This window comes from Budorcas taxicolor, chromosome 2, assembly GCF_023091745.1.
Source record: "Budorcas taxicolor isolate Tak-1 chromosome 2, Takin1.1, whole genome shotgun sequence".
NCBI classification, from domain to species: Eukaryota; Metazoa; Chordata; class Mammalia; order Artiodactyla; family Bovidae; genus Budorcas; species Budorcas taxicolor.
This window is the reverse complement of record NC_068911.1, coordinates 133,992,572-134,006,132: the sequence shown is the minus strand read 5'-3', so window position 1 is coordinate 134,006,132 and position 13,561 is coordinate 133,992,572. Positions and strand designations below refer to the sequence as shown.

Sequence of the window (13,561 nt, the reverse complement as noted above, 5' to 3'; positions counted from 1 at the left end):
CTATTTCATATTCTGAAGCATTCATTTTTTGTTTTTAGTTTTTACACTAGTAGAATTGCATGGTGCTGAAGATCACATGTTTGGACTCAGAGGGTTCTAGCTTTGAATCCCCATCCTTGAATTTCCTATTTGGTAACTGAGAATGTATTAACATCTTAGGGAAATGTTAGCTTTGTTTACTACATTGACTATCTACAACACTTCTCTGAAGGATAAGATTATGGAAAACTTCAACTTCATTATGCTTTTATGTCACTTTGATACTTTAAAGATAGTGAAAAGTTAAGTAATAGTTATCATTCTTTGATCATTTTTACACCAGATGCTCATTTCTCTTCATCATTTGAAAATGAATTTAAGCCTTTTGGGCTCTGGATATTAACCAATATAATACTCCTTTTTAAAAATGTCCTAAATGTTTGGACCCTCTTTCATTTGATAAATCTATAGTTTTATAATATTTCTCATATTGTTGGGTTTGTTTTGTATTTTTACTACCCTGCTTGTATTATCTTTACACCTTTGCTTCCCTATTTCCTTTTAGTAATAACTTATGCAAAAAAATAAATTAGATCTACTTAATCTACTTACCTTAAAAAGTAGGACTTTTGAAGTAATTTTTCAAACTTGGTGGGAAATCCAAATTTATTTTTTTAAAAAAAGGTTTGACTTGCTAGTTGTTTTTATCCTACATGACAGAATAAGTTATAACTGATATATCTCTTGCACTTTTATGACATAGATCCTGAATTCTGTAACAGAAGTCCTTGATCATATGGGTACTTTCCGCAGTGTGCTGGATCAGCTAGAGTGGATAACAAATAAATTTAAAGAAGGTAATGTGAAGATGTTCTGTAGTTATAGGGTGAAGCTGAGCATCCACTTATTGTTTGTGTACTAGTATACACAAAAATGTGGGCAGTTTTAATAATGATATTTCTCTCATTGCTGATTTAGATTTCTTTAAAATAATTTCTCCTTTCCTTTTCTGTGAATTTCACTTAACTAACAGAATTAAAGAATTGCTCCTGCTATCTTGAACTTATATAGCCAAAGCCCTTTTTTTTTTTTTCCAAAACCTTCTACTTCAGAATAATTTTCCAGTTTTTTTTGGCTAGTGTGAAGTGCTTCCAGCCAATTTGAACATCTGTATCTCATAGTTTTATATTGTTTAATATGTTTATAAAGTATTATTTCTTTATCCTGAGGAAATACCAATCCATTTGAATAATTTCATATACTAAAATCTGAAAAATGGGAAAAAAATTGTTCTTTTGGTATGAATGTTTTGGTTATATAAGCATTTCAGAAGAATAAAAATAAAGTTATTTAGGGCCTAACAATTGTCCTTTAGTCATTGCTTAACAATTAATTGGGGGCTTCCCTGGTGGCTCAGATGGTAAAGAATACGCCTGCAATAACTAGACTTGGGTTTGATCCTGGGTCGGCAAGACCCCCTGCAGAAGGAAATGATAACCCACTCCAGTATTCTTGCCTGGAGAATTCCATGGACAAAAGAGCCTGGCAGACTACAGTCCATGAGGTGGCAAAGAGTCACACATGACTGAGCGACTAACAATTAAATGGAGTAATTGGTTATGCTTGATGGGAATACCAGAGCACCTGACCTGCCTCTTGAGAAACCCATATGCAGGTCAGGAAGCAACAGTTAGAACTGGACATGGAACAACAGACTGGTTCCAAATAGGAAAATGAGTACGTCAAGGCTGTATATTGTCACCCTGCTTATTTAACTTCTATGCAGAGTACATCATGAGAAACTCTGGGCTGGAAGAAGCACAAGCTGGAATCAAGATTGCCGGGAAAAATATCAATCACCTCAGATATGCAGATGACACCACCCTTATGGCAGAAAGTGAAGAGGAACTAAAAAGCCTCTTGATGAAAGTGAAAGAGGAGAGTGAAAAAGTGGGCCTAAAGCTCAACATTCAGAAAACTAGGATCATGGCATCTGGTCCCATCACTTTATGTCAGATAGATGGGGAAACAGTGGAAACAGTGTCAGACTTTATTTTGGGGGGCTCCAAAATCACTGCAGATGGTGACTGCAGCCATGAAATTAAAAGACGCTTACTCCTTGGAAGAAAAGTTATGACCAACCTGGATAGCATATTCAAAAGCAGAGACATTACTTTGCCAACCAAGGTCCATCTTGTCAAGGCTATGGTTTTTCCAGTGGTCATGTATGGATGTGAGAGTTGGACTGTGAAGAAAGCTGAGTGCCGAAGAATTGATGCTTTTGAACTGTGGTGTTGGAGAAGACTCTTGAGAGTCCCTTGGACTACAAGGAGATCCAACCAGTCCATTCTGAAGGAGATCACTCCTGGGTGTTCATTGGAGGGAATGATGCTGAAGCTGAAACTCCAGTACTTTGGCCACCTCATGCGAAGAGTTGACTCATTGGAAAAGACCCTGATGCTGGGAGGGATTGGGGGCAGGAGGAGAAGGGAACGACAGAGGATGAGATGGCTGGATGGCATCACTGACTTGATGGACGTGAGTCTAAGTGAACTCCAGGCGTTGGTGATGGACAGGGAGGCCTGGCGTGCTGCAATTCATGAAGTCGCAGAGTCAGACATGACGGAGTGACTGAACTGAACTGAATGATTTAATAGATGATTTTGATATTATTTGTATGCTCATTAAAATTGGTGCCTGAGTCATTTTTAATGTGTATATGTAGTATATAATCTGTATTATATAATCTATAATTTATATTAAATATATTTATAATTATGTAAATCATAAACATTTTAGTTATTCAAATTTTACCTTCACTGGCTTTTATATTTTACTTCTCTGACCTTCTTTGTGCCTTGAGGAATATCGTAGGCCTCTCCCCTTCTCTTGTTGTTTTCGTCTCTTGGCTTTTATGATAATGGAGGTTTTCTATATTCTCTCTTAATGCTTAATGTGAACTCTTTTAGGGATGGGGATCCCTCCCCCCTTGCAGTTCAACATCCACAGATTCACCTCCCAATCTAACATGTACCTTGCCTTATTTCCTATGCCTTATGAAAACTGGTTACTTCATGGACTGATTCAAGTGTTAACCATTCCAGTTGTCTTTAACTGCTTCATAGTCTACTGATTTTCAATGAATTTCATTTTTTTAAGAGTATAATAATGTCTTGCCTGTTTTATGAGTGACTGACATATCTTCTCAAATAAATTGCATACCCCTAACAATAGCTGTTTTGTCCTGTATTACTTTGATATGTTCTTCAATATATAAGCCTTGCATGTGGTGGGGTCTTTACAAGTACTCACTGAAAATAATAATTGACTTCTCTTCCCTTTTAGATTCTTCTTTAGAACTCTTTCTGCTTATTCACAACTTGGATAGCCAAATGTTGAGAGGAGACAAAAGCCAGCAAATTATTGGACAGTTATCATCTTTACGTAATATATACCTTATAGCATCTATTGATCACCTCAATGCTCCTCTCAGTAAGTTGAATGTTACTGTTTTTTCTTCTTGAGGTAACAGTCTTTGAAAATTACTTGTCTTAATGTTGTAAGTCACAGCATTTGTATTGTTTTTACGTATACATTTCCTTTGTTCCATGTTTGAAGACACAGTTGCCAAAAATATAGGTGTCCTCAATCTGATTTAGAACATAATTCTTGGAAATAAAAATTTAGATAGTAAAGGGTATGTTTTATGGTAAAGTTTCTTGAAGAAGAGGAGACCCAACTATTATTTTGGTTTCTTTCTGACTGTTCTTTGTAATACTGCAATATTTATTTTATGCCTTTAGTTCAGAGATTTTGTGATAATCGTGTAAAACAAAATGCTAAATTATTAAATTTTTTAAAGGAATGCCTTGGTAGTGTTAATATATTTTAACCTGCATTTAATATACACATAAAGATTCAGATGGTGATTGACAGTGAAATTAGATTGTAAGGTACTGATTTAGATGGTGAAATAGCAAACATGAAAATTTTCAGGATTCACTTTTTATTTAATGCTTTCTTGTTCTTTCCTAGAGTGAAATCTAGTAACAGGACCATATGAAAATAATTAGTCATTCTTATTTTTTTTGATCATGTATTCTAGTGTGGGATCATGCAAAGCAGAGTCTTTATAACTGGCTCTGGTATGAAACTACTACATACAGTCATTATACTGAAGAAACCTCCTATGAGAATTCTCTTCTGGTTAAACAGTCTGGATCACTACCACTTAGTTCCCTAATTCATGTCTTACGAAGCCTTACCCCGAATGCAAGGTAAGAATGAAAACTGTTGCTTCTTTTTATAAAAAAAAACTTTACACATTTTAAGATATGCCCTGTTAGGTTTGAATGGCAGTGCTTAAAGTCCTTACTAAGTTTGCAGGATTAAGAGAAATATTATCAGTGATAATGATAGTCGCTAGTACTGGGTTATGCATTAGATAGACTACTCAATAGTAGTCTCAAATTGCCCAATAATAAAGCAGGGGTACCAGCATTTTTAATAGATTTTTTGTTTCTGAGTAAGAACATCTCAGTGGTCATCGTTGAGGAAACAGTAGAATTTTCATGGATTTTACTTACATGTGATAGTTATTTTTAATTACATATTGAGCATTATGACTCAGACACAGAGCCCTTTACACGAAATAGCTTTTCTGATCTCCATAACCACTCTAAGGTGAATGGTAAAGGGCACAGAGATTTTGATTCCTATCTATGTGGTTCCAAAGCTCATACTGTTAAACCTTGAAAATCTTTGTATATAGTGTCTCCAGTGAAACCCTTCAGCAGCCTAACCAAGTTGCATATATGAGTTAATAAGAGCTAGTGAATAAAGGCTAAGAAAAGTTGTATATAGCATAAGCCAGCAAAAAATAAATTGCGTAATTAAGCTGTTGAAAAAGGCTTTTTAGTAGCCTCACTGGAGAAGGCAATGGCACCCCACTCCAGTACTCTTGCCTGGAAAATGCCATGGATGGAGAAGCCTGGTAGGCTGCAGTTCATGGGGTCGCTAAGAGTTGGACATAACTGAGTGACTTCACTTTCACTTTTCACTTTCATGCATTGGAGAAGGAAATGGCAACCCACTCCAGTGTTCTTGCCTGGAGAATCCCAGGGACAGGGGAGCCTGGTGGGCTGCCGTCTTTGGGGTTGCACAGAGTCAGACATGACTGAAGTGACTTAGCAGCAGCAGCAGCAGTAGCCTCACAGGGAGGCCACAGAGAAACGTACAGGGAGGTCCAGAGCATTTCTTTCCCAACCACCCCCTGCCAGTAGCTCACACTGCAGAGCGGTGTGAGCTCATTCAGATTTCAGTTTTGATACGTGCACTTATTTGCACATATGTGTGTTAGCTCTGTGCCGTTTGGTCACATGTGTAACTTTGTGTAACTACTACCACAGTCAAGATATGCAGCTTTATCATCACAAGACTCCCTTGTGATGTCAACCCTCAAATGCTAATTTTAATGAATTCTATTATTCTTTAAAGCTATTTCTGTACACTTAAAAGATTATCAGTGCATTAACAATGAAATATGTATTAAGTGACTTCCCAGATGGCTCAGTGGTAGAGAACCCACCGGCCAATGCAGGAGACGTGGGTTCAATCTCTGGATCAGGAAGATCCCCTGGAGAAGGAAATGGCAACCCACTCCAGTATTCTTCCCTGGAGAATCCCATGGACAGAGGAGCCTGGCAGGCTACAGTCCATGGAGTCGCAGAGTCAGACATGACTAAAGCAACTTAGCACGTATGTTAAATGGATATCTAATCAGAATTTTTGATGGAATTGGGAATAGAAAAAGTGTTCATTCAATTTTACTATTATGGTTACTCCTAATGGACTGTTGCAAGTTACTGCGTATAAACTTGGGAATCCAGCAGTGCAAATACTCTCAACGTGACACTGACTGCTCTAAAGCAATTGTTTTTAGTTTGGCATTCCCAAATGTCTATATGCTAGCCTCCGGTGCTGCTTTGGTTCAGCCTTTACACTCCAATACACATTTAGTCTGTACTTGGTATGAATGTGATTGATCAAAAAATCTTCACCAAATTCAGCTGTGTACTAAGTTATAAAGTGGTCATTGAGATGATCCAAAGTGTGCTTGTAGAAATTATCTTCTAGACTGTAATAAAAATGAAAATGCAAAGGTTTAAAATTTTTGCCATATCCAGGGACTTCTGGGAAGTTTAGTTTTGTATAACACTGCTTCCAACCTAGTAATTCTACCTGGTACACTCTCCTACAGAAACAGTTCCAAAAACATGAATGAATATTTATTACAATTGTATTTAATGTGGTGTTATTTTTTATTAATTTAAATTGGAAGTAATGTGAACATCCAAAACCAGTAGGAAAATGGTAAATGTGTGGTATGATAAATGAGCAGGCATTAAAAACTGATAGGAAGAATTTTAAGACATGGGAAAATAAGTAAGTGAAAAAATGGTTTAAAATGGTGTATACCATATATAAATGCATGAATTTATGTTTTCACAGTACTTCATTCCACAAAGACTTGAGAAAGCAGCATATGCAAATATGATCTCCACATCAAATGTTAGTGGCTATAATTTTAGGGTTATGGAATTAATATTTTTCTCTTTAGTTTTTTTTTTCTTTCTTTAGTTTTTATTATATATTCCAGGTTTTCTATAGTAAGCTAATCTCCAGTCTAACAAAAAGTTGACCCTTGAACAACATGGGGGTTAATCTGTGTCTAACGTTTCATAGTCAGCACTCCATATTCCCCTGCATCTGCAGAGTCAGTTAACGAGGGACTGTGTAGTACTGTAGTGTTTACTGTTGAAGAATACGCATAGGTAAGTGCGGCTCAGGTTCAGTCCCTCAGTCGTGTCTGACTCTGCAACCCCATGGACTGCAGCATGCCAGGCTTCATATGTGAGCAGACCCATGCAGTTCAAACCCATGGTGTTCAAAGGTGAGCTGTATTCCAGCTGTATTCCTAGATTTTCTTTAAAAGGAAGTAAAAATGCGTCTTTTTAAGTAGTCCAGGATATGATGTTCTTTGAAAAAGGAAAGGAAGGTAATATAAACAGGCTGAGTGTTTCACAGTCTTTGTGTACTTGACTATTAACTGTTTTCGGCTGGATGTTAACATTCTGGATTTCAATTTGTTTTTGTTTTTTTCCTTAGGGGAATTTTCCGGCTACTAATAAAGTATCAGCTGGATAACCAGGATAACCCTTCTTACACTGGTATCCAATATTTATGATATTAAATTGCGTGACCTTTGTTGCATCCCATAAATTCTTTGTCTTGGAATCTAATAATAGCACTGCAGTGTTTCACAGCAGTAAATAGATGGTTTGCTCCTTGATCACTGTGTCTGCCATATCGAAAAATTTCAAGCAACCCTACAGATACACTGCTGAGCAGGCTATTTGTATTATTTGTCAATACAAATTGAAAAACAAATCCAGTATAATTCTTAAATTTCCTCTGCTAACTATGGATGTGTGTCTACCAGCTACATATATTTCATATACTGGGCAACTCAGATTTTCTTTAACTTGAATGAAAATAATCTGTTAAACACATTTTAATAATCATTCAGGGGACTCCTCTGGTAGTCCAGTGGTTAACACTTCACCTCCCAATGTGGGAGTTTCAGGTTCGATCCCTCATTGGGGAGCCAAGATCCCATATGCCTGGTGGCCAAAAAAACAAAACATAAAATAGAAACAATATCATAACAAATTCAATAAAGACTGAAAAAATGTTTAAAAAAAAATTCAGCTCTCACTTGACTTACTAGTTCCCTCTTTTAAAAAAGTCAACTTTACTCACGCTGTTTACAATTGCCCATGAGATTATATTATCCTTGGCCACAGTTGACTGCTTTCAACCAATCAGTTCTCATTAAAAAACGTAAGCCACAGTATATAACACCAAGTATTCTCTAGTTTTGCTTCTTCAAGAGGTGTTTACTCAGCATTTACTGACTGCTCTGACATACTCGGGTAATAGCACTTTTTTCCTGTGTTTTTCAGCATGGGTATGCATATATGGGGTCATGTCTTAAATACTGACTTACGTTCATATCTTCTTTTGAACTCTCCAGGACTTTGTTTTCAAGACTTTTACCAGCAGTGTCGGGAGGCATTCCTTGTCAATAGTGATCTGACACTTCGGGCCCAGTTAACTGAATTTAGGGACCACAAGCTTATAAGAACAAAGAAGGTGAGACTTTGCTCTATAACATTGTATGCCAGGAATAGCGTCTCTTGTTTACATAAGGACAAGTATGCCTGTTATGAAACTGAGGTTGCCTTGGTGGGTCACAAGGACCCATTTAGGCAGTGTGCCATTTGAGTTCTGTAGGAAGAAGGTAGAAGTACTCCACTTCAGCATGGAGCAGAAGACTTAGGACTTCTAGTTCAGAGCAACAAACAGGCCAATAGAAATGAGTCAGATAACCGTTTCCTTTCTCTATTCAGTAATCCAGTCTATGTGTATTGAGCACATAAAGCTTAATGTCCTAATGGAGAAGATGGGCATTTGTCAAATAATCAACATACATGCAACATTTAAATTGTGGTTAGGTCCTGTGATTAGGAGGGACATGGTTCTGAAAGGACATATTACAGTAGGTGGATTTGGCCTAATTATGTGTATCAGAAGAGACCGCTGAGACCTAAAGGAAGACTAGGAGATTTACAGTCATCACGGGAAGGAAGAGCGTTCTAGGCAGGAGCAGCATGTAGAGAGGCTCTGGAACAAAACAGCAGCCAGCATGACACAATCCTGTTTCATTCTGAAATAATGAGAAGTCATTGAGAAAATTGTTCTGACAATGGTATGGAGAGTGGGATGGGGCAGCGGAAGGTGGGCATTGCCAAACCTTAGCACACAGAGGCCAGCTGTGAAGTGAAGTGAAGTGAGGTCGCTCAGTCGTGTCCGACTCTTTGCGACCCCGTGGACTGTAGCCCACCAGGCTCTTCCATCCGTGGGGTTCACCAGGCAAGAATACTAGAGTGGGTTGCCATTTCCTTCTCCAGGGAGGCCAGCTAGGAAGCTGTTAGTAGCCTGGGTGAGATGATGGCACTCTGGACTAGGTTAGAAAGAGAAAAGTGGTTGGGACTCAAAATTAACAAGAACTGATGACAGACTGGATATGGGAACCAACGGAAAAGAGAGTGTCAAGAGTGATTCCTGGTTTCTGGCCTGTTTTTTTCCTCCCTAACCAGAGAGATGGTGGCATCACTGGATGAGAAGCTGAAAGAGCAACATTTTGGGGAGATAGAGCATGAGTTCATGGTCTTAGTATATTTGGACTTACTCCAGTTGAGGTTCTCCTGACATTTTCAAGTGGAGATGTCAGCTGGGCATTTGGATTCCTGGGACAAGATACCAGAGAAAAGATCTGGGCTAGAGATAAAAGGTTATGATTCCTACATATTTATATTATAATGGAAACTGGCTTTGGTGAGACAATCTAGAGAACATATAGTGAGATTAGAAGGCCCGGAACTAAGCCTAGAATTGTGATATTTAATGGCCAAATGGAAGATAAGCCTGCAGGGGTGGAACAGCCAGATAGCCAAGAAGAAAACCAAGATGTCACAGAAGCCGAGAAGGGAAGCACATTCATAGGCCAGCAGTGTCAGGTGCTGCTGAGAGGCCAAAAAGACAAAGACGGAAGATGCATAGTGAATCTAGGAAAATGGGACTCCTTGGTGGCCTAACCAAAAGCTCTCTTGGTGTGACATGATAACGATGGCGGCAGGTCGGTTGGCTTGGGTTGAGTGAAAAGTGAGGAAATGGAGACCACCATTTATAGACAGCTCTTCTGGAAAGGTGCCATGGGTTTATGATGGTTGCAGAGAAATGAGGAGTCTAGTAAGGGTTGTTTTGAAATTGGAGATACCTGAACCTGTAGCCAATAGGAAGGATCCAGTTAAAAAGGGAATAAAAGAACAGAGGTATCAGTGGTGTAGTGTTTTAGAAAGAGCAGGAAATACCCACCGTCTCATTCCTTAGTCGTCTTTTCCACTATAAAGTGGTTTAACTATAAACTCAGTGTATTTAATAGCTATATATCCCTGTGTGTCCCTTGGCTGCCCTTGTCTTTTATATTTCTTTATTCAGGTAAAGTATTAATGAAATCAAGTCCATTTTTTGTTTAACATTTCAAATAAATGTATATTTCAAATACATTTCTTACAAATGACTAACATTCAGGTATTCTCACATCTTTCAGGGAACTGATGGAGTGGAATATTTATTAATTCCTGTTGACAATGGAATACTGACTGATTTCCTGGAAAAGGAAGAAGAGGAGTTGTAAAGCACTCCTGTACTCTTGGAATCTTCTGTGGAAGAGTTATACCCCAGCTGCCACTCCTCTAAAGTGTTGTGTTTACATCCAACATTAGACTCATCAGTGTACAGATCTTAAATGGGGAGGGGTAATGTCATCACCTAGAACCGGGATTAGCCTGGCTGGTATACCATCCTAGTACTATGCAGCAGTCCTCAAATTGGAGAAAACGTGCCTTTCATTCATTACCTCTCTGGAGACTTCTTGCTGAAGGAACAGTGTGCTCAGGGAACTGTGGAACTGGATGTTTTTGAATTCTTTTATACCAGAGATGATGCTCCTAATTTTTTTGAGGGCCTTTTATCACTGTATTTGCAAATGTGCTTGTTCCAGAGTGTGAAAGTTACAGACAGTGGCATAAAGTAAATGCTCTATTTGCTATTCTGCGTGTCAGAACTGAAGCGTATAATGGAGTAGGCAGATCATCCTTTTACTGTTTCTGAAATGGCTTAATAAAAGGTATAGGACTGGGGGAAAGTAGGTGATTTTCAGCTTTCTCCTTTTGGATTTAGGCTACATGCTAATAGAGGAAGGAGCATGATGCTATTCGGTTGGGAAAGTGGGAAAAACGTAATAAGTGTATAGGGTGTACGCGCATCCCAGAAAGCACATGAACAATAACAGATCATGCTCCTTGAGATAGCTAATGCTAAGGCCATCACATTCACGATATGAGTGAGAAGCCAGGCTAGAGAAACACAATCCTGAAATTATATTTTAGTCATTTTTTTCCAAGGCAACAGAAAAATTTAATTGTTCTTGTATATCAATGCATTTTTTTCTTTTCTTGAATAACATGCAGATGAATAGCTTATTAATGGCTGGCTTTAAGTTAATTTGATTTCTCTATCAAGTAGGCCCACCTAAAACTCACTGTAAGACATTTCAATTTTTTCTTAAAGTGACAATTTCAAGCCTCCTAAATATACAACCCTTTTTTCTTAGGAAAGAAAAAAAGGCTAACCTTGACCACTGGAGTCAGCAGATAGTCTTTATATACTCCCTGAAATGTTTCATACTTGGAAGTTAAATTCTCTGTCACTGTAATATACTGCATCAGCATTTCACTGATTTCTTATCTTGTAAACCCCTTTTATGAAAATATTTCCCAAAATGCTCAGAATTTTTTAAATAATTTCTTCGTGTCATATAATGAAGTAATTTTATATTAAATCCATGTATAAGGGGGGTTAGTCTTAACCATAATTATTGATCAATACTTAAACAAATTTGTACATGAATAGCATTCAAAAATGTTTTAATTGTACCAAAGGATATTCAGTAAAAAGTGAGTTTCCTTACCATTCCCCAATCCAGTCCCTTAGGCAGCCATTGACAGCATTTTAAGCATTCTTCCAGAGGTATTCTATGCACATCTAAGGGTAATTGTCTATATTTCTCCTTTTAAAAACACAAATGGTGGCATATGATACTTGCTGGTTTGCACCTTTTTTTTCTTTTTGCTTAATATATTTAGTTTATAATAACTTACAATATAAAAAAAGTATACAGAATCTTTAATGACCTACTGTGAAACTGCATTTGCCCTTAAATTTATCTACTGGTTTATTTTTATATTTTTTGTGTCTATACTGTTTGCAAGCAATATGTGTGAATAGTCTACTAGTAATAAAGCAATTTGGATAGAACTTTTTTTTTTCATTTATAGTACTGTTTTGTTACTTACAACTCCCAGATTCTCTGGGACCTTTTTTTTTCCCCCACCTTTTGGCAATGCAATACAGCATGTAGGATCTTAGTTCCCCAACCAGAGCTAGAACCTGTACGCTTTACATTAATAGCACAGAGTCTCAGCCACTGGACTGCCAGGGAAGTCCCATAAAGTGCTATTTTTTTACTAAAAATATTTTGAAGTGCTTCAAAAATTTTATGAGTGCATCTTACAGCTCTGATAGTGATCTTGGCAGAATTATATCCTCTTCACTAACTTGTTTCAACATCAGTGTAGCTTAAGCTTTATCAGTTTGACTGCTAAGGCTCCAAACTTCTGCTGTTACTTGCTTCTGGCAATATTAAACAGACCTGAAACCTTGAAAGATTCTTCTGGCTTCTCTTAATAAAATGGCTAAAACAGGGCTAAAAAGGTACAGAGGATGCTGGACAGATATTTGCACTATGCAAACTTGGCATAATACTGAATTCCTTATGCAGAGTTCTAAATATTATGCCAAGTTTGCATAGTGCAAATATCTGTCCAGCATCCTCTGTACCTTTTTAGCCCTGTTTTAGCCATTTTATTAGTATTGTATTTGTCATTTTAATACATGAATATTTCATTCTTACAAAAGATCAGGCAATTCGAGGGAGGGTTTATAGATTTTGCTTAACTTAAAACAATTACTAACAAAACTTTAGAAGTCTACAGTTGACCCTGAACAACACAGATTTGAATTGTGTGGGTCCACTTACGTGCAGATTTTTTCCAGTAGTAAATACTACAGTACTATATGATCCATGGTCTGTTGAACCCACGGATGTAAAAAGGGAAACTAAGCATACACAGAGCCAACTGTAGGTTACAGTTGGATTTTTTACTGTGCAGAAGGTCAGCATCCCCACGATGTTCAAGGCTCAACTGTACTTCAGCTCCAGTCAATTCAAACCTGGAGCCAGTAGCATGTTCAGAATGTGTTTTTCTACATTCCAGGTTTTTGGCTTAGTCCTGAGTAGCTGTCAGAGACGACAGCAAGTCATGAGAGTCTGCCTCATTACAGATGTGTGTCTTCTAAAAACCAAGGGATAGTCACGTACATGACTTTCTCAGGCTTTTTGTAATTATTTCATTTCTCCCTTGGGAGATTCTCCCACACTTTAATTTTTCAAATTGCTGTTAAGCCATGTTAATTCATGTTTTTTGAGAACTTACCATGCAGAAAGCTCTATTCTAGGCAGCTGAGAGAAAATCAAGATGTGATATGAAATACCTAGTTGAGGTTTTAATAGATTAAAAATTACAGTATCCTTAATGTGTTGAATAAAGTCAATTTGAAATAACTAATGCTACGAAAAATATAACTTTAAGCATAACAAAACTTATTACCAAGTTTTCATTATTTTGGCATGTATCACTTGGGCCTCAAGTCTTCTGAAGTATTTAGGTCACCTGCATACTTCAGCATCTTTAACAGTTTGGAAAATTTGACAGCTGAAAGTAAGGAATCTTGAATGATACTTTATTTTTTCTTAAACTGCATAGGAAGAAAAAAA

At 37.4% G+C, this 13,561-nt stretch overlaps 1 protein-coding gene across 1 annotated transcript in view; it reads left to right on the top strand.

The window, feature by feature from the left end:
• Positions 1–10,541, top strand: part of ORC2 (origin recognition complex subunit 2) — a 30,045-nt gene extending 19,504 nt beyond the window's left edge. The window contains exons 11-16 of the mRNA XM_052635763.1: positions 743–836; positions 3,325–3,471; positions 4,085–4,256; positions 7,147–7,208; positions 8,075–8,193; positions 10,214–10,541. Coding sequence (XP_052491723.1) covers positions 743–836; positions 3,325–3,471; positions 4,085–4,256; positions 7,147–7,208; positions 8,075–8,193; positions 10,214–10,300 — 681 coding nt within the window. The 3' untranslated portion in view covers positions 10,301–10,541. The remainder of the gene's footprint in view (positions 1–742; positions 837–3,324; positions 3,472–4,084; positions 4,257–7,146; positions 7,209–8,074; positions 8,194–10,213) is intronic.
• The last annotated feature ends 3,020 nt before the right edge of the window (positions 10,542–13,561 follow it).